General features: G+C 47.2%; 1 protein-coding gene across 1 annotated transcript in view; it reads right to left on the bottom strand.

The window, feature by feature from the left end:
• Positions 1-525: 525 nt before the first annotated feature.
• Positions 526-27,520, bottom strand: part of EPHB4 (EPH receptor B4) — a 115,074-nt gene continuing 88,079 nt past the window's right edge. Inside the window, exons 8-16 of the mRNA XM_030186319.1 lie at positions 24,059-24,161; positions 20,997-21,061; positions 20,004-20,117; positions 17,641-17,888; positions 16,891-17,106; positions 14,463-14,612; positions 13,041-13,234; positions 8,900-9,055; positions 526-4,267 (exon numbers count right to left, since the gene is read on the bottom strand). Coding sequence (XP_030042179.1) covers positions 4,159-4,267; positions 8,900-9,055; positions 13,041-13,234; positions 14,463-14,612; positions 16,891-17,106; positions 17,641-17,888; positions 20,004-20,117; positions 20,997-21,061; positions 24,059-24,161 — 1,355 coding nt within the window. The 3' untranslated portion in view covers positions 526-4,158. The remainder of the gene's footprint in view (positions 4,268-8,899; positions 9,056-13,040; positions 13,235-14,462; positions 14,613-16,890; positions 17,107-17,640; positions 17,889-20,003; positions 20,118-20,996; positions 21,062-24,058; positions 24,162-27,520) is intronic.

Below are 27,520 nucleotides of genomic sequence, written 5' to 3'. Positions count from 1 at the left end.
AGGTTTCTGTCTGCCTTTTAAGCTGGGCTAATCAGCCCTTTCTCTTTTAGGGCTAGGAGGTAAAGAAGCCCAAAGCTTCTGCTGATCAGAGCCTCTGAAGCAATGGCGGAGTTAGTGACCCATGGCTGTAGCTGAGGTAGGTTTAGTAGTTAGTCACAGGTCATGTGATGCAGGCTCAGCCAGTCAGGACTTTCTCTCTGAACCATTCTGCCCTTCACAAAACAGGAAGTTGCATCAGATGGTTGCGAGATGGTTCAGAGAAAGGCCTGGTGGAGGCTGCAGGCAGCCTATGCAGTGTTGCCAGGTGGGCGGTTTTACCGCCCAATTGGGCGGTTTTCCGCGACCCGCCGCAGGAAATTTTTGCCTGCGGCGGGTTGCGGTTTTTTGGGCTGCTTTTTGGTCTTTTGGGCTGTTTTTTGGGCATTTTTTTCGGCCGCGGGGGGCGGGGTTAGTGACGTTTTGGGTGGGGCCGATGATGGGGAGGCGGGGCTGATGACAGCGGGGGCGGGGTTTGAGTTTGGGCAGGTTTTGGGCTGGATTTAGGCTGGTTTGGGTGGGAAAAAAAATTGCCACCTGGCAACCCTGAGCCTATGAGTGCAGGGCAAAGACTGGAGGGAGATGATTTTAAGGCACGGGTAGGGGATGTGTTGGTAACACACATACTTGGAATAAATACACCACTGACTGAAGCTAGTAGTTCTAAAATGAAAGGGCAGTTCTGGTGCAGTCGCCGCACCCCGGTATATTTAGCGACACAACTTAAAACAGTTAGTGCCACTGAATATATTTCTTTATTTGCATTTTGCTTACACCTTTTTCAGTAGTAGCTGAAGTTGAGGTACACTGGGTATAGATGTCTTAAGTTCAGTGCTGTGGCTACACGCCTGAAAATCAATTCCTAGAGATGCCAAGGGTGGCTGTCCCAGACAGTGAAATTTACTGCCCCAAAGAGAGTGTCTAGTACGTAAATTTAGAAAAGACATGTGTGTGCTATTGCTTTGCAAGTGAAAGAAGCAACAAAATGACACTTGCTCTTCTTTGGAACTTCTGAAAGGACACTGACACAATGAAGGCAAAAAGAGGACGATTTTCAAAGGAACTTGCCCTGAGCACTAAGCTGGTACCCACATAAATTCCCTGCACTAACTGTCCTCCATTCAGTGACTAACAGCACACGAACCTGTAGGTACAGGGTAAAGGGAGGCAGTACACCAGTGCGCTCCGATTTCTTCCTACTGGTTGGGCCACTTGGCTTTTCTTCTTTTGGGCTTCCCTCTCATGAAAGCAGTGATTAGGATCAGTAGGCACTGAGGCTCTAATGGCTGAGAAAAGGAGCTCAAGGAGAGTGAGAGTGAATCAGTTCTCAAATCAGTGTACCATACTCTTAAAAGAGCGAGATTTGACCTCTCCGAGGTTCCCCGTTTACAAGGGAAAAGCAGAAAGCAGGATACCACACAACCAGAACTAACTTGGCCTAGTCATACTACTCAATGCAACCACATTGCATTGTGGGAAACAGCAGCCATTTTTCTCCTATTCTGTCAGTGCAGAAAAGGCGAGTCCCACAACACCCCTGGAAATGACAGGGGATCCTCGCAAAAAGACTCCATTGCTGCTCACTTAGGAAAATCTATATCCTTTTCTTCCTTCGTCAAGTCAACTTTATAGTTTTACTGGTGGGTGACATTTTGTCAGAGGGACAAATCAAAATGGCAGAATGTTGAATAATAAAATGGCTAGTGCGTGAAATTAAAAAATAAAATTGTTAATTTTAAAACAAAGTTTGCATTTGGTCAAAACATTTTCTCTCTATTTTTGTCTGGGGTTAATGTTTTTTCGATTAATGAAGGGAGATAAGTCTGCCAAAAAGAACCAACAATTTTAGCTTCCACGAGATTCTCTTTTATGGTTTTCAGCCCATAATTTGGTTCCTACAGAGGCAAAAAGCCTTCAATATGAAGGCTAAGAGATATTAAAAAACTAAAACAAAAGGTTTAAAATATACAAAAGTCACAGAGGTGTGATGTCACTTCCTCCCCTGGCCATGGATATCACTGCTTCCTGGTCACTTAGGACCATTTAGCTTCAGGCAGCAGGGGAAGGAGAGGACTGGGGGATGTTTCGACAGTTATCGTTTCGAAAAGGAAGGGAAAGATGGATCTTGTGATACTTTCTTCCTCCATCCCTGGAAAGATTTGTCATTCAAAACCTTTTCCCCTTCTCTCTCATTAATTGAGAATGTTTATCTCTTGATTAAAGAAAATAGATATATACAAAAAAAATAATAAAGAAAATGTTTCAGCATACCTCCCCCCTCCCAGATCATTATTGTGAGAAATGGGGGGGAAGGGGTTCTGGAAGTTATTCAGGGGAGGTGTTTGAAATAGTTTCCAGATGACTGCTGAGATCACCTTTAAATGTTACCCTCAGTACATCACAGCTGCTAAGACACCCAGTTCCACATGGGGAACCTTTTGGCCAGTCCTAGTTTTAAACTTAACATCCCCAGTGCAGTGTGGGATTTGTAGTCCTTCATATAATACCCACTGAAATCAATGCTGCAGGTCCCATAATGCGAGACAATGGGTTTGCCAGAAATCCAGGACTGGCCTGAAATCTCCCTCTTGGAACTGGATAATTTGGCAGCTCTGGTACATGCTGGGACTTGCAGGTCATGTCTAAGTCAAGGGTTCTCAACTCAGTCCTCGGGATGTTCATCCTAGATATCCTGAAAACCTGACAGGATGTGTCTCCCCTCCCCCCACCCCCAAGGACTGGGTTGAGAATCTCTGCTTTTAAGCAGAAACTACAAGTCGTCTTGGCGAGGTAATGATCACAAAAACCAGTACTCGCTGATCTTGTCCCTTACGATCTGCTGTTTGTTCATCAACCCTACACTGTGTCGTGTGCAGATGCACACCACCCCTCATTCCAATGGGTTATGCACTGAGATATGGTAGCCACCTTTTCCCTCCTAGGACTGACCTAGTGGTTAGAGCAGAGGATTGAGAACCAGGTAAACCCAGGTTCAAACTCTATGTGATGCTTGAGCCCCCAGCTCTAGCTGCCTCAGGTATGCATTTCGATTGCAAGTGGTCTAGGGCAGGGTCTTATTGTACCTGAATTCTAATACTGCTGTAAGCTGCTTTCAGCTGAAAATTAAAAAAAAATCGGCCCTTGATCCACTACCCGGTGTGGATTAAATTGGGGTACTCCTTTCTAGAAAGGAGGATCGTCCCTGATCTCACTCAAAACCAAGGGTTCTCAACTTGGTTCTCTCACAACACACCTAGCCAGTCTTTAGGATACCCCACATAAATATGCGTGAAATAGATTTGCATAGAATGGAGGTGGGGCATACAAATTTATCTCACGCATATTCATTGTGGATAACCTCAAGCTGTACCCCAAGGACTTTGATGAGCAGCTCTGCTCAAAACAGAAGGCAGTAATAATGCAGAGAGCAAAGGACCACCCCCCCCCCCCCCTTAGGATTCACCATCTCAGCAACCAACCGTGAGAACCGATCCCGATTTCACTCCTCACCCCCACCCCCAAAGCATGCGAGTTAAGTGTAGTTATGATTTTCTTAGAGCAATTAGAACTACAAATCCCTGAATGCAATGGGGCAAAACCAGGAGCGGATCAGCCTATTCATTAAGATCTGAATTTGAGATCTAAATTTACTCATCTTTTCTAAATACAAGCTGAAGCCACGTTGCAAGCAAATACAGAATTATTTCCCTGTCCAAGTGACCTTACTGTCTAAATGTTATACCTGAGGGTGACATGACTTTGCTCAAAATCACAGGATTTGAGCCCTGGCTTCCCTGGTTCTCAGCCTGGTGCTCAGGACATTCCAGCTGACCTAGGATGAGGTGGCAATCCACCTCTCCCCTTCACCCTCCCATCAGTTCTCTTTCCCCGCATTTTCTGAGGCCTAGTGCCTTCCTGGCGTGGGCAAAGCACAACCCCCTCTCCACTCAGGGCTAGGAGGCATTTGAGGATGCAGGGAGGCAGTCTGTGGTCCTTGGTTCTATCCTGCACCCATATAAGCAAAACTGTTCACGTGCAAGAGTCCAGATGGAGAGAGAGAAAGAGGGAGGGTGGAAGGGTGGGCACACAAGTTCCCCTCCAACAACATTTCTTCCCCTTGTTTCAGTACCGCATCGCTGCTGGCGCTTTTGCCTGTGACCTCAGCAGCTGGACCCCGGTAAGGATCTTTTTCTGGTGGCCAGCCAGCGTCACTCCGACTCGAAGCAGGTCTCTGTGGAAACAAATTCAAAGCAAAAAAATAAATTGACACCTTCATAAAGTCTCTCTGCATCTCTGCCCCCCAGAACCCAACATAGTAACGTATATAGTAACATAGTAAATGACGGCAGATAAAGACCTGAACGGTCCATCCAGTCTGCCCAACAAGATAAACTCATTTTACATGGTATGTGATATTTTATACCCGAGTTTGATTTGTCCTTGTCATTCTCAGGGCACAGACCGTAGAAGTCTGCCCAGCACTCTTCTTGTACTAAAAGTTCTGAAGCTAACATCGAAGCCCCTTAAAATTTACACTCCAGCCCATCCATATCTATTCAATTATGATCAGGGCGCAGACTGTAGAAGTCTGTCCAGCACCGTTGGTGACCCTTAAAAAAAAAAAAAAGTGTAAAAACAAAGATAAAAAGGGTGGGTCAATGCTGCTGCGGATGCGGCCTGCACATGGCAGCAACTGAAGCAGGCTGCAGGGCCGCCGAGAGACTGAGCCCTCCCCCAGGGCCGCTGCTGCCACCCCCCCCCCCCAATCGCTACCATTGTCGCCTCCCTCTCCTTCTCTCAAGCCGCCGGCGCCGCAGTCCCCAGTCTCCACCCGCCCACCCCCATCGACAGCTCCCCTGCATTCAAATCAGCAGCGCCTCACCTCCGTATGAAAGCAGATCGCCTCCTTTCGGGCCTTCCCTCACTGTGTCCTGCCCTCGCGGAAACAGGAAGTTACATCAGATTAGGGCAGGACACCGTGAGGGAAGGCCCGAAGGGAGGCGATCTGCCACTTTCACTCGGAGGTGAGGTGCCGCCGATTTGAATGAAGGGGGCCCGGTGGCGGGCGGAGGGGGGCTGTCGACGGAGCCGAGGGCAGGCAGGTGAGACCGGGGACACTGGCCCCCCTTGGAGGCCCGGGCCCGGGGAATTTTGTCCCCCCTGCCCTCCCTCTCGGCGGCCCTGTCATAAAAATAAATTAAAAATATCTAAAAGAAAACTGGGGGTTAATGAGATCCATTTCTTCAATTCTTTTTAGCACAACTTAGTAAAAGGGGCCCATAAACTTTTATTTAAAATGTTTCTATTACGCACGATCCTACAACAGCAGTTAGCGTAGCTGGGTTTAACAAAGATTTTAAAAGGAGGAAAAGTTCATAGTCTGCAATCGAGATGGACAAGGGGAAGCCACTGCTTGACCTGGAATTGATAGTATGGAATGTCGCTACCATTTGGGGTTCCGGAATGTTGCCACAATTTGGGCTTCTACCAGGTACTTGTGACCAGGCTTGGCCACTGTTTGGAGAACAGAATACTGGGCTAGATGGACCCCTGGTCTGACCCAGTATGGCTACTCTTATATATGTTCTTACGCTTTCGGCGGATCACAGCATAACATACATAATCATTTTTGACTGAAACAAATCACTTGAATTTCCAGCTTATGCAAGACCAAGAAAAGAATGCAATTTTTGATGTGGCATTCTTGCTCCGGCTGCTCCGCCGTTCTCTCTCTCAAATAATTTTGGGATCCTTTTGCTAAGTTGCGATCAGCACTAGCATGTGCTTACTGCAGCTTAAGAGAGATTACCATGTTTAACACTATTTCTCCAGAAACCTCTGATTTTTCGTCAAACGTTCACTTTATTCAACATCAATGCAAATACCATATATGCCTTAAATTATTTAACTTTCCAATCATTACCATTCATCCAACCCATATTTTCTAACCTCACATACTTCACACTACTGAATCACATCCTGCTCCCTCACTATTATATACATTGATTAACACAGAATGACTGAACAGTTAAATTTTCATTTTTTTTTTCTTATCAATGTTCATTAATTTAACCCTTCCATGAACTGGAGAACGTCCTTCAACACCAAAACCCTTGTTCCCCATTGTTTTTAATGGCCCATGCTCTAATGGCAACATTAGCGCATAGCCATAATTGAAAATACAGAAAATCGGCCTTTTTACTGCTGCAGTAAAAATGGCCTTAGAAAGCGGGAAAACCCCACGTAAGGGTGCGCTAAGGCCACTTGATCCCACAGCTTAGTAAAAGGACTCCGTTACGTCTGTCAGGCTGGCATTATTCATATTGTAAAGAGTTGCGTTTTGTGTTTTCAGTGTCAGAGTGCTTGCTATTTATCAACTGAAAGATTTGCCAACTGAAGCCTATTTTAATCTGGTCAAGTTGGTACATGCTTTAGTGACCAGAAGACTTGATTATTGTAATTCATTCTATCAAAGTCTTTTAAACACTGGTCTTAAGAGACTTGAACTGCTTCAGAACACAGCAGCACGTTTGATCATATAAAAACACCTGCTTCGAAAGGATTGCATTGGCTGCCAGTTTCAGCCAGGATTACATTTAAGATGCTGTGTCTGGTGTTTAAGGCTTTTATCTGGAAGCACCGGTGTATTTAAAGGACAATTTATCAAAACAACAATACTTTTCATTGTTGCGTTCAGATCTCAGCGTTGTTTATTACAGCTTCCATCGCTCCAAGTTGTAAAATTAACTTCCACAAGAAATGGGACTTTTTGTACATTGGTCCTCTCTTATGGAACGCGTTACCTGCAGAAATGAGCAGTTTAACAAGCTACCTTGGGTTTCGTAAGATTCTCAAAACATGGATTATCAAGAATGTCTGTTTTTGCTGGATCATAAACACAGAAACAGTGGCCAGATGATGTAAAAATATCAGAAGTTTATATGTTTAGGTCTAGTAGGGCTTGGTCCTTTCATATGGAAATCTTTACCTGCAGAAGTGAGTAGTTTCACAAGCTACCTTGGGTTTTGTAAGAGTCTCACAACATGGATTTTCAGGAATGTTTTTGCTGGACCATAACATATTAAGTCAATTTCTGACTGTGAAAATTGCTCATTATTTACTTTGATTGTGGTTAAGCAATTATGCTGTTTGGTTTTACTTGTTAGAACATTCATTGCACTTGTTCCTCTTTGATTCTAAACCTCTTTAAAACTTAACTGCATTAAGTGGCATAAAAGTAACTAAATCAAATCACATCCCTTTTAACCAGTTATCCCATGTTTGCTTTACAGGACAGCTTCTTTACCAGCAAGTATAATCTCCCTGAGGCTGGTCGACATGATGTGGTGGGACTTTTTTTTTTTATTAAACTATCCCCGAATATTTAGTGCCAGGGTATGCACAGCTCCCAGCATTGAATATCTTTCCAAAAATACTGGACTCTTTCCAAAAATACTAGGACTAGAAGGCACGCAAATAAACTACTAAGTAGTACATTTAAAACAGAGAAAATATTTCTTCAGTGAGTAATTAAACTCTGGAACTCGTGTCAGAGAATGTGGTAAAAGCAGTTAGCTCAGCAGGGTTTAAAAAATGGCTGGATAATTTCCTAAAAGGAAAGTCCACGAGCCATTATTAAGATGGAATTGGCGAAATCCACTGCTTATTTCTAGGATAAGGCGCATAAAATCTCTTTTATTGTTCTGGGATCTTGCCAGGTACTTGTAACCTGGATTGGTCACTGTTAGAAACAGGATACTGGGCTTGATGGACCTTCGGTCTGTCCCAGTATGGCAATGCTTATGTTCTTTGGGTATGCACGCTGACCCAGAAGTTAACTGGAAGTCTGGGAACCAGCCGATATTCAGAGCGGTGCCTGGTTAACTTGGCCTTTTGGATGTGCTAACTTTATGCAGTCACTTAGCCAATGAAGTGGAGGAGTGGCCTAGTGGTTAGGGTGGTGGACTTTGGTCCTGGGGAACGGAGGAACTGAGTTCGATTCCCACTTCAGGCACAGGCAGCTCCTTGTGACTCTGGGCAAGTCACTTAACCATCCATTGCCCCATGTAAGCCGCATTGAGCCTGCCATAAAGCGCAGGGTACAAATGTAACAAAAATAAAATAGATACTACTGGAGATTCTACATGGAATGTTGCTACTATGGGAGATTCTACATGGAATGTTGCTACTATTGGAGATTCTACATGGAATGTTGCTATTCCACTAGCAACATTCCATGTAGAAGGCTGCGCTGGCTTCTGTTTCTGTGAGTCTGACGTCCTGCACTGTGAGTCTGACGTCAGACTCACAGAAGCAGAAGCCTGCGCGGCCACATTGGTGATCTGCAAGGGCCGACTTCTAGTGGAATAGCAACATTCCATGTAGAATCTCAAATAGTAGCAACAGTGGAGGAGTGGCCTAGTGGTTAGTGTGGTGGACTTTGGTCCTGGGGAACTGAGGAACTGAGTTCGATTCCCACTTCAGGCACAGGCAGCTCCTTGTGACTCTGGGCAAGTCACTTAACCCTCCATTGCCCCATGTAAGCCGCATTGAGCCTGCCATGAGTGGGAAAGCGCGGGGTACGAATGTAACAAAAAAAAATGAACAGTTAGGAAATGGCTGGTTAGTGGACATATTTAGAAGCATCACCCGATTAAGTGTCGATAAATATCAGGAACTGGCCGGCTCAGTGAGGTTTAATCGGGCAAGATCCTGCCCTGCCCAATAAAATCCCTTTGAATACTGGGCCCAATGATTTCAACGATTTAGCAACCCTCAAATTCTGGCCCCTGCCTCCACCTTCTCCCCATTGTTATAAGATATCGGAGGTAGGAGGCCATGAAAACCAAAAGGATCATCTTACTCGGTGGAGAGCTGACTGACGATGTCTAAAGAGGTAAAGCCGGCACTGAGGAAATTCTCTTCATAGCGGCCCATCTTGATGGCCTGTAGCCACTCACCCACGGAGTGGAAGGAGGAATAATGTGGCACTCGCTGGTCCAGGAGAGGATGAGAGGGTCTGAGGAAAGAGAAAACCAGAGCCATGGTGAGACTAGAGGGAGTGGAGAGAGAGAGAGAGAGACAGAATGACAGACAGAGACAGACAGATATACACAGATTGTACAGGAGAAATGGAGGGGTGAGGGGTAAATGGAGCACTAGGTGTTAACAGAGAATAATCATGCTGTTTCTGTGTAGAGATCTGCAGTTCCTCCGTTTGTTATATTTCCCAGCAGAAGGTGTACTGGGATTCTAGAGCCTGGTGTAATATTTGCAGTGTTGCTTTTTTATAGGTAGGTTGTTGTGATTAAGTAAATGTTTTATAAAGGGACTCAACTTGTCATATACTCCAACATTCCCGATTACATCCCTGTTGCACAATAACAGGGGCTATGCTGTCGTAATGGGTATGCTATGTGTAAATGTCACTTTAACCTGCTCTCCTCATGCCCACTTTCTTCCCTTACATATTTTTTTTCAGGTGACGCTCACAACCCACCATGTCGAGTTCTCTGAATGAAAAAGGTTTATGCGGGAGAGAATGTGAAGGGAAATGAACCAAGAAAACAATAAATAAGTAAAAACCAAACAAAATGTAAAAAGGGACCATGCACACGCCTTGCATAATTGTGTTTTTCTGTGACTAAGGGACATAGTCGTGGGCTACTGTTGTGTTATTTTACTGTTAACCCTAGTTATTAGTAACTAGGTCTCATTGCAAAAAGACCTGTTTACAACAGCACAAGTTAGTGATAAAATAACACATCTTAACAGTAATCCACATTGATAATTTCCCCCCCTTAGTGTGAAGAGTTTCAGTTTCTGGTAACCAGAGCTGATATTGTGATGTCATAATGTCTCATTCTACCAGTGCCTAAGAGCCACCCTCATCAGTGATGTCACAATGACTTCACTGCCCCATACTTGGATCATTTTTATTAAATACTAGTATAAAAGGCCCGTTTCTGACACAAATGAAACGGGCGCTAGCAAGGTTTTCCTCAGAGTGTGTATGTTTGTGAGAGTGACTGTGTGAGAGAAAGAGTGAATGTGCGAGAGTGTGTGTGTGACAGAGAGAGTGTGAGACTGGATGCGAGTGTGTGTGTGTGAGAATGAGAGTGTGTGCCAGGGGCCCCCCCTCCCTCCCTCCGAGTTCCAGGGTCGTCCCCTCCCTCCCTCTGAGTTTCAGGGTCCCTCCCTCCCTCTGAGTGTTCGTCCCGCTGCGCTACGGGGCACCTGACCCACTAAGTTCTGTATAGTAGTAATGTGAAACAACTGGTAGAACAGAGCCAAACTCCTAAAAGTACATCAACTTAATTGTACTACACTCAGAGGCATTTGCAAAAGGGTCTTACACATGTCCATTAAAATGTGTTGTTCTTAAAGATACCTGCCTTTCACAAAGTAGCAATTTTCCCAAACAAACACAGAGAACCACATGCTACATTTAACAGAAATTACCTCGCAAAGAGTTTGTTCAATATTGGGGGTGCCCAAACACCCACAGAGCTGGCTCCTATGTGCAGGATTATAGCTAGCAAAAAAAGGGCGTGCTCCCTCTCAGATTTAGGGGCGAGCGCAGTATCTCTCTTCCCCGGCTCGCCTGCGGGCCCGGCATCTCTCCCTCACCGGGGGGCCTAGTGTCTCTCTCTCCCTCTCGCCGCCACCTCACAGGCCCAGCATCTCACCTTCTTTCTTCCTTCCCTCCCCGCCGCCCTTCTAATTCTAACACACCTGCATCTCCAGTGGTGACCGGCAATGAAAGTGCTTAACAGACGCCTCCCTCGGGACTCGAAAGCTACCGGGCCGGGCGGCTGCCAGGATCCGCCCAAACCAGAAGCAGGAACACGAGGGGGGCGGGACCCAGCCGCGGCCGGCAGAGAGCTGGAAGACTCAGAAGGGTTGTGGGATGTGACCAATGGGCACCTTTTTTCCCAGGTGGACATCATAATGGGTTCGGTGACGCCAGCCTGTGTTACGGAGCCTAGCAGACTAACTCCAAAGAAATCACGAACACAGGCAGCAAGACCAATAGGATGTTGGAGGTGAGAATTATTATATAGGACAGCAGCAATTTCATATTCTAGAGACATTTCTTTTTTCGTAGTTAAGGGGGAAGTTATCAAAGTGGGTTACCACTAAGATGTATCATTTTACTCTTAACCCCAGTTATAAGTAACTAGGTCTCATTGCATTAAATGAGTGGCAAAATAGTGCATCATCACAGTAGCCGTCATTGATCACTTCCCCCCTTAGTGTGAAGAGTTTCAGTCTCTGGTAACCAGAGCCGATATTGTGATGTCATAATGCCTCATTCCACCAATGCCTAAGAGCCAACCTCATCAGTGATGTCACAATGGCTTCATTACCCTATACTAGGCTCACTTCTGATATTGTGATGTCATAATGCCTCATTCCACCAATGCCTAAGAGCCAACCTCATCAGTGATGTCACAATGGCTTCATTACCCTATACTAGGCTCACTTCTGATATTGTGATGTCATAATGCCTCATTCCACCAATGCCTAAGAGCCAACCTCATCAGTGATGTCACAATAGCTCGACTGTCCTATACTTGGCTCACTTTTATTACATACAACAGTGATTCTGATTTCTAGAGAGAGATCTTTTTTTCTTTAATTAAATGGGGAATTATCAATGCGAGTTACTGTCAAGATGTGTTATTTTACTGTTAACCTGGGTTATTAGTAACTAGGTCTCACTTCATAAAATGGGACCCTGTGCTAAAATAGCACAAGTTTGTGGTAAAATAAAACATTAACTGTAGCACAAGTTAGTAACTACGCCCCTGAATATTGCTACCAGAAGGGCTGGGGCCCATGCTACACCACTGGGTCCTCCCCACCAGTGGGATCAGCCTGCCAATTGCCCCACCAATGCTCTGCCCCTACGTACACCCTCCTTGCAAATATATGCTTGGAGGATTAAGAACTATTCTGCTTGACTCCATATTACATACATAAATGTGAGCATTTGGGTTACAGAATCACTCTTTGTACGCACATTTCCAGGAACACAATGACCGCACAGGTGAACACAGAGAGAACATCCTATATAATAATTTGCACCTCCAACGTTCCATCGCTGTCTGGCTGCCTGGGTTCGTAACATCTCATGACGTCAGCCAGCATCCAGCGTTCCATTCCCCCTCACTGCCCCGCCCTCGCGTCAAAACGTAATGACATCAGAGGGTGAAACAGTAAGAGGGAAGGGAAGCTGACGTCAGGATGTTACCAACGGAAGGGAAGCCAGCCAGGCCAGCCAGAAAACGATGAGGTACAAAGGAAGAGAGAATAGTGGCACATCGAGGGTAGGGCAGAGCAGAATCGATGAACATGGATGAGATTGGAGGAGAGGACAGGAGAGAAGAGAATTGCAGGACACGGCTGGGAGAGCAGGAAAGAGGAGAATCGCTGGGCATGGAGGGGAGGAGATGGGATAGGAGGGGAGGGGAAGGAAGGGAAGAATCGCTGGACATGGAGGGGAGGGCAGGGGAGAGGCGAATCGCTGGGCATGGAGGGGAGGAGATGGGATGGGATAGGAGGGGAGGGGAGGACAGGAGAGGAGAGAAGAGAATCGCAGGACACAGATGGGAGGGCAGGGAAGAGAAGAATCGCTGGGCCTGGAGGGGAGGAGACGGGAAGGAAGGGAAGAATCGCTGGACATGGAGGGGAGGGCAGGGGAGAGACAAAAAATTACTTACAAGAGAGCCTTTCTAGGGCCCGTTTCATTGTTGAGGAAATGGGCTGGGTTCCACTAGTAAGAACATAAGTGTAGCCATACTGGGTCCAATTAGCCCAGTATCTTGTTTTCCAAACAGTGGCCAAGCCAGGTCACGAGTACCTGGCAGAAACCCAATTAGCAGCAACATTCCATGCTAATTAGCAGCAACGACTGCCGCCACTAACCCAGATGAGCAGCGTGAAACACGCATGGAGAAACGAGTGAACAGACGAGAGCCGTGTCTCCTTTTAAAACTTACCCGCCATTCTCCCGCGAGACGATCTTCAGGCTGGCCGGGTTGCGGATCAGCTTGTCCAGGGTGCTGACAATCTGGGGGAAGCGCGGCCGGGCATTGCGGTCCTTCTGCCAGCAGTCCAGCATGAGCTGATGCAGTGAAGTGGGGCAGTCTGGGGGGGGAGGAAGTCGGTAATCCTGCTCTATAGCATTAATGACCTGGGAAACAAAAGGGGTAGAAAGAGGAATTACAGAGGAAGAGGGGCAGTGGGGGCTTAGGGAGACACCCTGCCAGGACAGAAACTGTTCCCTTTTTCCAGAATGGTTTCCTGTTAATTCCATCTGGTCTTAGGATAAAAGCTGCTGCATCTCACCAATTCGTCCCCTCCTCCCCCCCCCCCCCCCAAAAAAAAAAAAATCTCTGCTTCTCTGCGAGCAGTCTTCCGTGACAGCAGTTGTAATTCTACACTAATCTGGTGCTCCTCCTGCGTTGAACTATTTATTTATTTTAAAAATGCATAACCCGCACGTCTACACCCTGAACGGGGAACAATTTACATTAACAAAAGCTGAAACAGTTCAGATGTTCTTGCTCCCCCCCCCCCCTCCCCACACCTCCCGAGAGTGCTCTAGGTACAGATTTGGGAGAAGGCAGAAATGAGAAGCCATTTCTCATAACCAGCGCTGATCACATTTGGGATATTGGTGTCATATTTATTATATTTTATATATTTTTTATATCTTATATTTTGTATTTATGTATATTTTAATGCATAATATGAATATACACACATATATGTAATATTTTTATGTTTAATGAAGATGTATACAATATATATGTTTATATTATGTCATTTTTTTTTTTTTATGTTATATTATCTTGTAGCCCCTGAAGCAGCCCTGCTGGGCGAAACACAGCCTGTGTCGGGCTGAGTTACACAAATATATATATTATATATATTTTTTTTTATTTGGTTTTCATCAATAAATTACATTTTGTATCTTCGATCTGCTTTGTTCATTTTCCATCTTGGAGTTTGCAGATCGTCTGCCTTTCTGCTTCTCAGATTTGGGAGAAGGCAGAAATGAGAAGCGCTAGCAGCCATTTCTCATAACCAGTGCTGATCACATTTGGGCCTATGGGTTCAGTCTGTTTCACCACATTAGTTGTCCCTGTTAACCATGGCCAGCCAATATGAAGTTCATTTGGGACTGTATTCTGTAACGCATGGTGGCCACCTCACCCCCAGGGTCAATCAGTCTGATCCAGTCCTGATTTTCTCCTATGGTATAAAGGGAATTGTAGTCCAGACTGTCTTAGGGAAATCAGAGAGAGAAACAAAATGTTTGCTCGATCCAGGGTGTTGAGATTTTAGGGAGTGAGTGAAAGGCACAGAATTCATTAAAAACTGAAACATTCCATCAGACAGTATTTTTGGACACTTACGTCCTGATTCGACATATCCCAGTAGGGCCTCTCCCCAAATGACATCACTTCCCACATGACGATTCCGTAGCTCCAGGCATCACTAGCAGAAGTGAACTTCCGGAATGCAATAGCCTCTGGCGCCGTCCAGCGGATTGGGATCTTCCCACCCTGTAGGATGGAGTGGAGAGACAGACACATAAGCCATTACATTCACGAAACCACTGAGGGTGGGGAAAGTCAGAATCCGACTGGTTGGAAGATCAACCCAAACTTGGTCTCTATACAATATACAAGCAGATTGATGGTCCTCACAGGGATATCTCAGACGATCTCAACAAGCCCACTGGGGCAACCCACTCTTAAACATAACAGATTTCAGTCCCTTCATTAACTAGCCTGTCTGGAGGGTGCTCAAGAAGCGAAGGATGGGGGCCCTCCGTATCGGCTTTATCGGGGTTTGTGTAGTAGTGGGAAGGCGGCAAAAGGGCAGAAGTTCCCAGCGGCTTGGATTGCCATTGGTTAGTTTAAAGCTAAACCAGGCCAGGGATCGAGCGGATTGGTGGGGCAGGGATAGAAGGCCTGGATGAGGAGGGGAGGGGGAGTGAGGTATTTAAAGGCACGCCAACGAGAGTGCAGAGCTTTTCCTGCTCCTCGGAGGTGGCTTTCTCTCCCTCCCTTTTGTACTTGGGACACTGGGGGCATGGGACGATGATGGCTGGGAGCCTTTGTTGCAGCGGGGTGGTAACCCGAGGTATAGGGTCTCAGGCTCATGGGGGATGAGCCAGATGTGTAACTAACGGGTAAGGTGACCCGGTTTAAATTTGGCCCGGCGGTACGTGCCGGCTTAACAGGTCCTTGCTCGGCTGAGGCGGGGCTAATGCTAATTTCACACCACTTTGCTGAGAGGGCGAGTAGTTGGGGGGGAGGGGTGCAAATGTTGATTCTTGTTCATAATTGGTGTGGCTCTGGGTTAAGTTGTTTGTCATTTGGTGGACGTTTAAATTGTTGCCAATAAAGAAGCCGCGGCCATTGTTTACCCCCTACTGGTGTAGAGACTCTTCATTTGGTCAGGATGGGGCTAAGCAGGACTGAGTGAGGAACTGAAGGGACTAAGAGGGATCCCCTTCTCTGAAGTTAAAAAAAGGTATTCTTTACTCAGACAACCGAACATTATGAATAGCGTAATATTCAGCCCACAGTGGAAAGCGGTTTGCGAGCTGCTTTCAGTCACGGGCTGACCTAACCCCAGATATTTAATGCCAGCTTCCAGCGTTGAATATCCAAGTGTGACCGCTGACCTGGAAGTTAACCGACACCGGCCAATATTCAGACCACTGCATGGAAAATCTGTGCATAAAATGTATGTGCTTACCTAGCGACAATTAGCAGACTGAATAGTGCCACCAACTGGACCATGTTGCCCCCCCCCCCCACTCTAACTCTGCCCCCGGGATTAACCGGTTAAGTGCTGCTGAATATTGGTGATCAGCTAGCTCAGCGAGGGTTTAAACAATTTTAAACATTTTTCCCAGTCCCATTCCCACCCCATTTCCCCATTGAATCCCACCCAAATTCCACCCCCTCCCCCGGCAGGAGTCTCTCCTGCCCAATTAAACCCTTTTGATTATCAGCCTTGAAACGCTCTGCCAGCAAAGATCCTCATGCTATAGGACACTAAATCCAAAAGAAAAAAAATAGCAAAAGAATTTCGAGGAAAGAGTTCAATGGTCTGTGACGTGATGAAGTTTGGGCAAAACGGACCAGTCTAGGGGCTTAAACTGATCACCAGATTTGAGGGTCAGAAAGAAATTGTATTGTTTGGTCACTGTGCTGCTGAATGAGCTGAGAATAAGTACAGAAGTAATGCCACACTGGGAAAAGACCAAGGGTCCATCGAGCCCAGCATCCTGTCCCCAACAGCGGCCAATCCAGGTCAAGGGCACCTGGCAAGCTTCCCAAATGTACAAACATTCTATACATGTTATTCCTGGAATTGTGGATTTTTCCCCAAGTCCATTTAGTAGTGGTTTATGGACTTGTCCTTTAGGAAACTGTCTAACCCCCTTTTAAACTCTGCCAAGCTAACCGCCTTCACCATGTTCTCCGGCAACAGTAATCTGTGTTTCAATTCAGCCTTCCCCTGAATTACTGAGTGCAGAGCACTTGAGGCAGTTTTCAGGCCTCATTGATGGACCTCCTGCCTTCACTCCATCAGGACAGAACCAGTGGTGGGAAACAAACAGGATGAAGCAGACAGAGGACAGCAAGGTTGAGTACTGGCCCAGCTGTGGCTGTCTAAACCCCAGTGCATTCTGGGATTTGCTGGTCTGTTGCTTGAAAGGAGCTGTGGATCCAGCAATGCCTTAGGAGGGGGAGATGATCTGCCCATAGTGTGGACGTTATACCCTAGAGGTACTGTGAACCCCTTTCCCGTCCCATGACATACCAGGGAGCTGGTGTAGGTGGGGTCCGAGGAGTTCTCTTCTAGAAATCTGGATAGGCCAAAGTCCGAGACCTTACACACAAGGTTGCTATTCACGAGGATGTTGCGGGCGGCCAGGTCCCGGTGGACATAGTTCATGTCGGACAAGTACTTCATGCCCGAAGCGATACCCCGCAGCATACCCACAAGCTGGATGGGTGTGAACTGCCCATCGTTCAGCTGCAAAACAGAACAGAAGCATGTAAAACCCAAACAAGTGACCATTTCCTGAACAATCCCCTCCTCCTCCAGAACACAGAGGCTCTCCTCACTTATCTGAGCAATTCATTCCACCCTCACACTTTATTCTTCCTGACGTGTACCCAAAACCCTCCCCTTCATAAATCTCCCACTCTCTATTTTTCTGTTTAAGAAGGTGGCAATCATCTACTCTGCGGGCGAAGCAACCTTAGCTCTTCCAACCTTTCCTTATGTAATGAGTTTCTTGTTGGGCAGACTGGGTGGACTGTACAGGTCTTTATCTGTCATCATCTACTATGTTAGGACAACTACCCTGGGCTCCCATGCCATAGAAGGCTTCAAGTCTGCTTCAGGATGGAGATACAGCCTGCTGGTGGCTATATGGAATGTCCTCAATTTTGCCCTGGGCTTCAGTATGTTTAATACTGTTTGTGGTTTCAAGATTGGATGGGTAAAAAAACAGAATCCTGAGGTTTGTTAGGCCTATCCTTTGCCATGTCCCCCTCATCTCACCCTGAGGAACGAATCCAGGGCCCCATTCTCCATGAATTCAGTGATGATCATGACGGGGCAACTGTTGGTAATGACGCCTTCCAGTCGGATGATGTTGGGATGATCGAACTGCCCCATGATGCTGGCCTCGCTCAGGAACTCCCGCCGCTGCTTCTCTGTGTAGCCACCCTTCAGTGTCTTGATGGCCACACAGTTCTCCTTCTTGCCAGGGACCTTCAGTCGGCCGCGGCACACTTCACCAAATTCCCCTGAGCAGTGGGGTGGGAAAGGAGGAACATTTTACAAGGGATGTCATGATTTTTCACAGGTTTCTTTTCTCTGCCCAGCTCTCACCAATCCCTGCTTCCCCATCTTCTCCCTCATTGCCCCCAGGGCCAGCATTAGAGAGTATAAACAAGGCAACTGCTCTGGGTCCCATGCTACAGGGGGCTTCTAAGCCTAGCTGGTGCTGAAGAGGATATAGCCTGCTGGTGGGCTTTGAGGCCTTCTCCCAAACTTCTACACCAGCCCTGACTGCGCTTTCCTCTCACCCATCTTTTCCTTATCAACCCTCAACCCCTGCCTTACCTCTACTCTCTTCTTTATTCACCCATTTTTCGCCTACTGCAGAGCTGCCAAGAGAAGGAGATTTTAAGCCACGTCCCCAACCCTGTCCCCACTCTGTACAGCCACACCCCATCCCACCTCTTGGCTCCACCCCCTGACAGACCTCAATTCAGCAGTCCTGGCATCAACAAGCTGCCTCCCCTTCCGGCAGCAAGAGACGCCTTAATAAAATGTCATCTCCTGCTGCTGCTGGACCAGTCTCACGATGGGTTGTGAGATTTTGCAGCTCTTGTCGCAGGGCTGTTCACGCAGCAGTAAAAGATGATGTTTGAGAACCCTTCATTTTCTACTAAATTTCTTGCCTTTCCAATACCCCGCTTAGACTACTGTAATTCTGTTTATGCTAACATTCCACCACTTCAAATCTCTCCAGAATTGTGCTGCAGGGCCAAAAAGTTAGACCTTGTCTCCCCATTGGCCACTGAATTGTTATTATTTACAAAAATCATTTACAGGATCGCTCCAGACTATACGTGTGACATGATAGATCTCCCAACTCAAAACTGAACTTTAACTGCAAGGGATTATCTCATTCTACACTTCCCTAATTACAAAAATATCAAATACAAATCTACTCCCATTCATTTATGATTACTTTTTAAGGTCCTGATTTTATTTATTTATTTTTGTTACATTTGTACCCCGCGCTTTCCCACTCGTGGCAGGCTCAATGCGGCTTACATGGGGCAATGGAGGGTTAAGTGACTTGCCCAGAGTCACAAGGAGCTGCCTGTGCCGGGAATCAAACTCAGTTCCCCAGGACCAAAGTCCACCACCCTAACCACTAGGCCACTCCTCCACCGTTGCTACTATTTGAGATTCTATTCTACTAGAAGTCGGCCCTTGCAGATCACCAATGTGGCTGCGCAAGCTTCTGCTTCTGTGAGTCTGACGTCAGACTCACAGAAACAGAAGCCTGCGCAGCCTTCTACACGGAATGTTGCTAGTGGAATAGCAACATTCCATGTAGAATCTCCAATAGTAGCAACATTCCATGTAGAATCTCCAATAGTATCTATTTTATTTTTGTTACATTTGTACCCTGTGCTTTCCCACTCATGGCAGGCTCAATGCGGCTTACATGGGGCAATGGAGGGTTAAGTGACTTGCCCAGAGTCACAAGGAGCTGCCTGTGCCTGAAGTGCGAATCGAACTCAGTTCCTCAGGACCAAAGTCCACCACCCTAACCACTAGGCCACTCCTCCACTCCCACAAGGCCAACTATCTGGGGACTCCCTCCAACCTTTTGGCTTTAACTATTCAGAGCACTCCTTCCGTTCCCTCAACTCCCATTGGTTAGTTCTACCCAATCCCAAGAAGGCCCATTTTGAATTGCCATTCCTTTTTTTTTTTTTTAATAAATAATTTTTATTTCCATTTTTAGTTTGTACACTGCTTACATTCACTAGTTTGGTATACGTAGAATAACAAGTTTTAATCAACCATAAACATTTCCTGGCGCCAATGGAAAGGGAGGCTGCTGAGCGGAGTTTTGGGCTCCCCAGCAGGAGATGATCTATGAAAGTGGGAGTCTCCCACTGAATGCAGGAGACTTGGCAAGTCTGTTACTGGTGCACTTGCCCTGCATTCCCATACCCTTCTTCTCATTACTGGCTAGCTTCCTCTACCCTACTTTTCATCTCAACCCCCCCCCCCCCCCCAAGACTGCGATGACAAACATGGATTCATGTGTATCCCACATCACCAGCGGCTGGCCTCCTTACCAGTCCTCCCCCACCTTCTTGTCCAGTTCTCACCTGCTCCGATCACCTCCTCGATCTTCACGTAGGACACATCGATCTCTTTCGCAAACTCTCGAACGGCTTCATTGGGGTCTTCATAAGTGAAGGGGTCAATGTAAACCTTGGTGGCTAGATGAAGGGGGGGGGGGGGGTGAGATTTAGTCACCATTAAAGTCACTGCAGATATCTGGAGCATAATCAGAATTTCAGATCCTTTTGCTCAGCAAAAGAACACATTGATAATATCCAGAGAATGTATTAATAGCCATCACCCTCCCTAAGCAGAGCACCTAATGCCTGTCTGGGTCTCTAAAAATCCCCCCTACATGAGGCTAATAGTCTCTGTGCATCCAATCACCCCCCCCCCCCCCCCCATGCAGGGGCAGCTACGAGCACTTCAGAGCACTCAATATACTCTTCATATAGACTGGGGGAGAGCAAAGGGGCCAGATAATATCTGAAGAGATCAAATCATGGCCTGTAAATACTTCATGGACCAGTCCATGCTGTCTTTGCCAGTCTGTGCCCCACCCCCAGCACTTTTCACCCTCATGCTTGGGAGCAGGGGCGTAGCCAGACCTTATGGTGGGGGGGGGGCACATTTTAGTCTGCTGTCCACCGCCTCACCTCCTCCCACCGACTCGCTGCTCCCCCAGCCACACCCCCCACAGCATGCTCAGTTTCACTTCAAGGAACGTGCAGGACGTCAGGAGGAAGAAAGAGCAGGGCAGCGAACGTGGTGGCGCCGGAGACAAGCGCTGAAGAAGGCTTCGGCTGGCGAGGGTTGGGGACCCCTGCCAGCAAAATCAAGGGCCCAGATGAAATTTGTGGGGGCCCAGGCCTCCGTGGCCCCACCTAGCTACGCCACTGCTTGGGAAGAGGGTTTACCCCATCCCCGCCCTTCTCCTTCTTTTCTCTCTGGGGCAGGGGGCATAAAATAATTCTTTTCTCTCCCCCCCCCACACAAGGGCCCGGCAGGAAACCCAGCCCCTAGCTCCCAGTACTCACTGTGGCCGATGAGGTACTGGCTGTGTTTATCCGAGTATTCTGGCTCTCTCCCATTCCCCTGTTTCCTGCACAGAACAGACAGCAGAAATTCCTCAGCGTTTGTTTTGGCTCATGAGCAGAGACTTTTTTTTTTTGTTCTTTTTAAACAAAAATCAAAGAAGGTTACAAATTCCAAAATGACATTCATTGTCCCCTTCTCCTCCCCCCCCCCCACCCCCAAGCTTCTGCAATGTGCTCAAAATAGTAAGGGCATCTACGTAGCTGCCTTGGGGGGGGGGGTGCGGGGAGACAGAGGCTAACGGTCATTTTCTGGTATTGCAGTGGGATGCTGGGAAGGATAAACAGATGGAAGGGGCCTGACGGGTCAACGTCTGTCTTCCCCACCTACGTGGTACAGCTTTTGGGCTGATCCTGGTAATTTTTCCACTCCTGATTATCCCAATATTTGTGGTTAATTCCACAGGTGCAGGACCACAAATCCCAAATGTCTTAGGGACAGGAAGAAAGAGAGAAAGAGAGAGAAAAAGGAGTGGAGGAGTGGCCTAGTGGTTAGGGTGGTGGACTTTGGTCCTGGGGAACTGAGGAACTGAGTTCGATTCCCACTTCAGGCACAGGCAGCTCCTTGTGACTCTGGGCAAGTCACTTAACCCTCCATTGCCCCATGTAAGCCGCATTGAGCCTGCCATGAGTGGGAAAGCGCAGGGTACAAATGTAACAAAAATAAAATAGATACTATTGCAGACTCTACGTGGAATGTTGCTACTATTGGAGACTCTACGTGGAATGTTGCTACTATTGGAGATTCTACGTGGAATGTTGTTACTATTGGAAACTCTACGTGGAATGTTGCTACTATTGGAGATTCCACATGGAATGTTGCTATTCCACTAGCAACATTCCATGTAGAAGGCTGCGCAGGCTTCTGTTTCTGTGAGTCTGACGTCCTGCACGTACGTGCAGGACGTCAGACTCACAGAAGCAGAAGCCTGCGCGGCCACATTGCTGATCTGCAAGGGCCGACTTCTAGTGGAATAGCAACATTCCATGTAGAATCTCAAATAGTAGCAACAGTGGAGGAGTGGCCTAGTGGTTAGGGTGGTGGACTTTGGTCCTGAGGAACTGAGTTTGATTCCCACTTGAGGCACAGGCAGCTCCTTGTGACTCTGGGCAAGTCACTTAACCTTCCATTGCCCCATGTAAGCTGCATTGAGCCTGCCATGAGTGGGAAAGCGCAGGGTACAAATGTAACAAAACAAAAAAAAAAAGAGAGAGAGAAAGAAAGAAGGTGAACTGGAATATGAAACCATGTGGGAGAGGAAAAGAGTATGGAAGAAAGGGGGGAGGGGGTTGTTTGTTTTGTGAGTGAATGAGTTGTTGTGAGTGCATGTAAGCCACATTGAACTCAAACTTGTTTGGGATAATGTGGGATATAAATGCCACAAATAAAATAAATAAACGCACACAAGGACAGTAACCCACTCCTGGAATATCAAAGACTAATCAGGACAATCCTGCTGGAGATAGAGATTGCTTTATCACTGAATAATTGGCAAAAAAAATCAGATGTGCACAAGAAGGACAGGGTATGGGAATGTGACTGTAAAAAAATGTATGTTTACGGAGTGTGTGAGGAAATCCCTTGAGTAACATTCAAGTTTCTCTCCCCAGCCTTAGCCATGGTATGAACAACAACAATCTACCAGGTTGTGGCCACCTCAGATAGAGAATGACAAGGGGACGGGGACCCACGGTAACTGCAAGGATGGGGACGGGGACAGAGCTTGCGGGGACGGGACAGATCCCACGGGGTGGGGACACAGCCCATGAGGACAGGGACAAACTTTATCCCCGTGTCATTTTCTACTTTGAAGCCTGTTAATGAACCGGACTGTTATTTATGTTTGAGTGATGCAGACAACGATATTTTGATTTTTTTGGAGAAACAAGCAAACATGCTGGTCACGACTAGCAAAATTTGCACGGGGGATCCTTTACTTTCCCGCTACCAGCGCGGCTTCTATTGCAGGAAGGACTGTGGAAGACAGGAGAGCTAGACTGAATCCCGAGATTGTTCATGACTTCTTATTAATATACAGATTAAAAAATCATAACAGTGCTTCATAGGGCATATTTCTCCCCCACTAGGGCATAGAGAACGGGTTGTATTTTGTACCCCTGGACATTTCAGTAGAAGTCAGCTATTGTTGGGGTTGGAAGGGTAGAAGGTGGGGTGTTCAAACTTCTTCTACTAACCTATAAATGTACTCACTCTGCTGCTCCCCAGTATCTCTCCACACTCGTCCTTCCCTACACCCCTTCCCGTGCACTCCGCTCCATGGATAAATCCTTCTTATCTGTTCCCTTCTCCACTACTGCCAACTCCAGACTTCGCGCCTTCTGTCTCGCTGCACCCTACGCCTGGAATAAACTTCCTGAGCCACCTTTAAATCTAGACTGAAAGCCCACCTCTTTAACATTGCTTTTGACTCGTAACCACTTGTAACCACTCGCCTCCACCTACCCTCCTCTCCTCCTTCCTGTACACATTAATTGATTTGATTGGCTTACTTTATTTTTTGTCTATTAGATTGTAAGCTCTTTGAGCAGGGACTGTCTTTCTTCTATGTTTGTGCAGCGCTGCGTACGCCTTGTAGCGCTATAGAAATGCTAAATAGTAGTAGTAGTAGTAGGAGGGGGGAAGGGTTTTATAGCTGCTCACTGTTATTATTGTTTTCTATCTGTGATTTATAAAGAACAGTTGATTATTCCTTTTTATACTTTAATAAAAAGATTTAAATATAAAATCGTAAGTGTTCAAGGCTTCTGCAGATGAGGACAGAGCCCAAGGGGATGGGGCGGGAACAGGGATAGAACCTTCGGGGACGGGGCGGGGATGGAGACAGAAGAACCCACAGGGACAAACTTTATCCCCGTGTCACTCTCTAACCTCAGAGCACCCCCACTAAACTAGCAGCTAGCGCCTCAGTCACATAACTCTGCCCTCTACAATATCCCCTCACCCCCCCCCCCCCAGAAGCAGTGTACCCATATGCACCTCTCACCTGATACAGACCACAGCCACGATGATCACTGCCAGCACCAGCACCGCACCCACAACAGCAGTGCCCACAATCAGCGCCATCTGGTCGTCCTGCTCATCGCTTTCTGTGAGGAAGAGAGAGAAACCCCTGTTTAAAAAAAAACTCACACTATACCCACAACTCTCCCTCCCATAACCATAAAATACACACAAGAAGGCATCCTACACTGCAGTTCATCCAAATAGCAAGGGGGGGGGGGGGGGGGGGTTGGGCGGGATTAGGATGTCCAACAGTGATAATGAAATGGGAAGAAACCAGAGGCGTAGCTACACGGACTCCCTGAGCCCATACGCCAGGCCCCCTCCCTGCCCATCTTCAAATCCTTGCTCAAAGCCCACCTCTTCAATGTCGCCTTCGGCACCTAACCACTACACCTCTACTCAGGAAATCTAGACTGCCCCAACTTGACATTGCGTCCTTTAGATTGTAAGCTCCTTCGAGAAGGGACCGTCCTTCTTTGTGAACTTGTACAGCGCTGCGTAACCCTAGTAGCGCTCTAGAAATGTTAAGTAGTAAGTAGTAGGCTAATGGGGCCTGGGCCCCCCTCCAAATTTCCTGTGGGCCCCTGGTTTTGCTGGAGGAGGTCCCCAAACCCCACCAGCTAAAGTGTCGTCCAGTGCCAGTTTCCAGCGCCGCCACATTACCTGCCCTGTCTTCCCCTCACGTCCAGCACGCTCCTTTTATTGAAACTGAGCATGCTCAACCTTTTCTAGTAAATAAAATAGTCTTTAAAAAGACTCTTTGGAAAAGGAGGAATCCAAGTTCTGTAAGTCGTGCTGACAGGGCAGGGAGTGAAAAAACAGGTCCATTCAGTAACTGGTGGTACCTCCATGAGAAGTTGAGTTCGGTGTTTTCTGTAATTGTTCATCAGTGTCTCGCATCACCCACGAGCAATTTTAGCTCATTCTTCCACCCAAAAGGTGTTTGGGCTTCCCATCAGGTCTTGCCACAACATTTCACTAAGTTTAAGGTCAAGAATTTGACTTGGTCAACACCAGTGGCGTAGCTACGTGGGGCCCCCGCAGATTCAACCCAGGACCCCCCTCCCGGCGAACCCGCCCCCGCCGCCGCCTACCTTTACTTTTGCTGGCGGGGGATCCCACTCCCCACCAGCCGACGTCTTCTCAGTCTTTCCTGCTCTTCAATTTGTTTGCTGACGTCCTGCACGTGCAGGACGTCAGCAAACAAATTGAAGAGCAGGAAGCGACTAAGAAGAAGACGTCGGCTGGCGGGGAGTGGGATCCCCCGCCAGCAAAAGTAAAGGTAGGCTGCAGCGGCGGCGGGTTCGCGGCGGGAGGGGGGGCGGCAATGTCGGCGGTGGGGGGGGGGGGGGGGGGCGGCGCCGGGGGGAGGGCTAAAATGTGCCCCCTCCCCCCGGGCTCTGGACCCCTCTCCCATGGAAGGCTGGCTACGCCCCTGGTCAACACATAAGTACATAAGTACATAAGTAGTGCCATACTGGGAAAGACCAAAGGTCCATCTAGCCCAGCATCCTGTCACCGACAGTGGCCAATCCAGGTCAAGGGCACCTGGCACGCTCCCCAAACGTAAAAACATTCCAGACAAGTTATACCTAAAAATGAGGAATTTTTCCAGTCCATTTAATAGCGGTCTATGGACTTGTCCTTTAGGAATCTATCTAACCCCTTTTTAAACTCCGTCAAGCTAACCGCCCGTACCACGTTCTCCGGCAATGAATTCCAGAGTCTAATTACACGTTGGGTGAAGAAAAATTTTCTCCGATTCGTTTTAAATTTACCACACTGTAGCTTCAACTCATGCCCTCTAGTCCTAGTATTTTTGGATAGCGTGAACAGTCGCTTCACATCCACCCGATCCATTCCACTCATTATTTTATACACTTCTATCATATCTCCCCTCAGCCGTCTCTTCTCCAAGCTGAAAAGCCCTAGCCTTCTCAGCCTCTCTTCATAGGAAAGTCGTCCCATCCCCACTATCATTTTCGTCGCCCTTCGCTGTACCTTTTCCAATTCTACTATATCTTTTTTGAGATACGGAGACCAGTACTGAACACAATACTCCAGGTGCGGTCGCACCATGGAGCGATACAACGGCATTATAACATCCGCACACCTGGACTCCATACCCTTCTTAATAACACCCAACATTCTATTCGCTTTCCTAGCCGCAGCAGCACACTGAGCAGAAGGTTTCAGCGTATCATCGACGACGACACCCAGATCCCTTTCTTGATCCGTAACTCCTAACGCGGAACCTTGCAAGACGTAGCTATAATTCGGGTTCCTCTTACCCACATGCATCACTTTGCACTTGTCAACATTGAACTTCATCTGCCACTTGCACGCCCATTCTCCCAGTCTCGCAAGGTCCTCCTGTAATCGTTCACATTCCTCCTGCGACTTGACGACCCTGAATAATTTTGTGTCATCGGCGAATTTAATTACCTCACTAGTTATTCCCATCTCTAGGTCATTTATAAATACATTAAAAAGCAACGGACCCAGCACAGACCCCTGCGGGACCCCACTAACTACCCTCCTCCACTGAGAATACTGGCCACGCAATCCTACTCTCTGCTTCCTATCTTTCAACCAGTTCTTAATCCATAATAATACCCTACCTCCGATTCCATGACTCTGCAATTTCTTCAGGAGTCTTTCGTGCGGCACTTTGTCAAACGCCTTCTGAAAATCCAGATATACAATATCAACCGGCTCCCCATTGTCCACATGTTTGCTTACCCCCTCAAAAAATGCATTAGATTGGTGAGGCAAGACTTCCCTTCACTAAATCCGTGCTGACTTTGTCTCATCAGTCCATGTTTTTGTATATGCTCTGCAATTTTATTCTTAATAATAGCCTCCACCATCTTGCCCGGCACCGACGTCAGACTCACCGGTCTATAATTTCCCGGATCTCCTCTGGAACCTTTCTTAAAAATCGGAGTAACATTGGCTACCCTCCAGTCTTCCGAAACATAACACCTCTCCTTCTTCCATCAATCTGTAATACATTTACTTGAAGGTCTAGGACTGTTGTATGTTGTGACCTGCTTTCAGCTCATGGCCAAATGGCTTACCATTCACTTCTAGAATTTTCTGACAGGAAGCAGAATGGGCAGATGACAAGCTAGTACAGCAAAGCAGCTCCATCCTAGGATGCCTCCATCACTATGACGGGTTCCAGACTGGAGATTTTAGGACAGACCTGGATTTCTGACCACCCCATCCTGGTGTATTATGGAACCCACAGCACTGATTTCAAATGGGAAGGATCAGGCACTACAAATCCCACACTGCTTTGGGGTGGAAGTTCAATACCAAGACTGAATTAGTCTCACTGGGCTCGATATTCAGCCGGCAGTGGGCAGCGCTTTTGCTGTCCACGGCTGGCGTTAAACCCGGTTATTCAATGCCGGGCTGTTTCCGGCAACCGGCACTG

This window comes from Microcaecilia unicolor, chromosome 14 (assembly GCF_901765095.1).
Source record: "Microcaecilia unicolor chromosome 14, aMicUni1.1, whole genome shotgun sequence".
Classification (NCBI taxonomy): Eukaryota; Metazoa; Chordata; class Amphibia; order Gymnophiona; family Siphonopidae; genus Microcaecilia; species Microcaecilia unicolor.
This window is presented reverse-complemented; position numbering and strand designations above follow the sequence as displayed.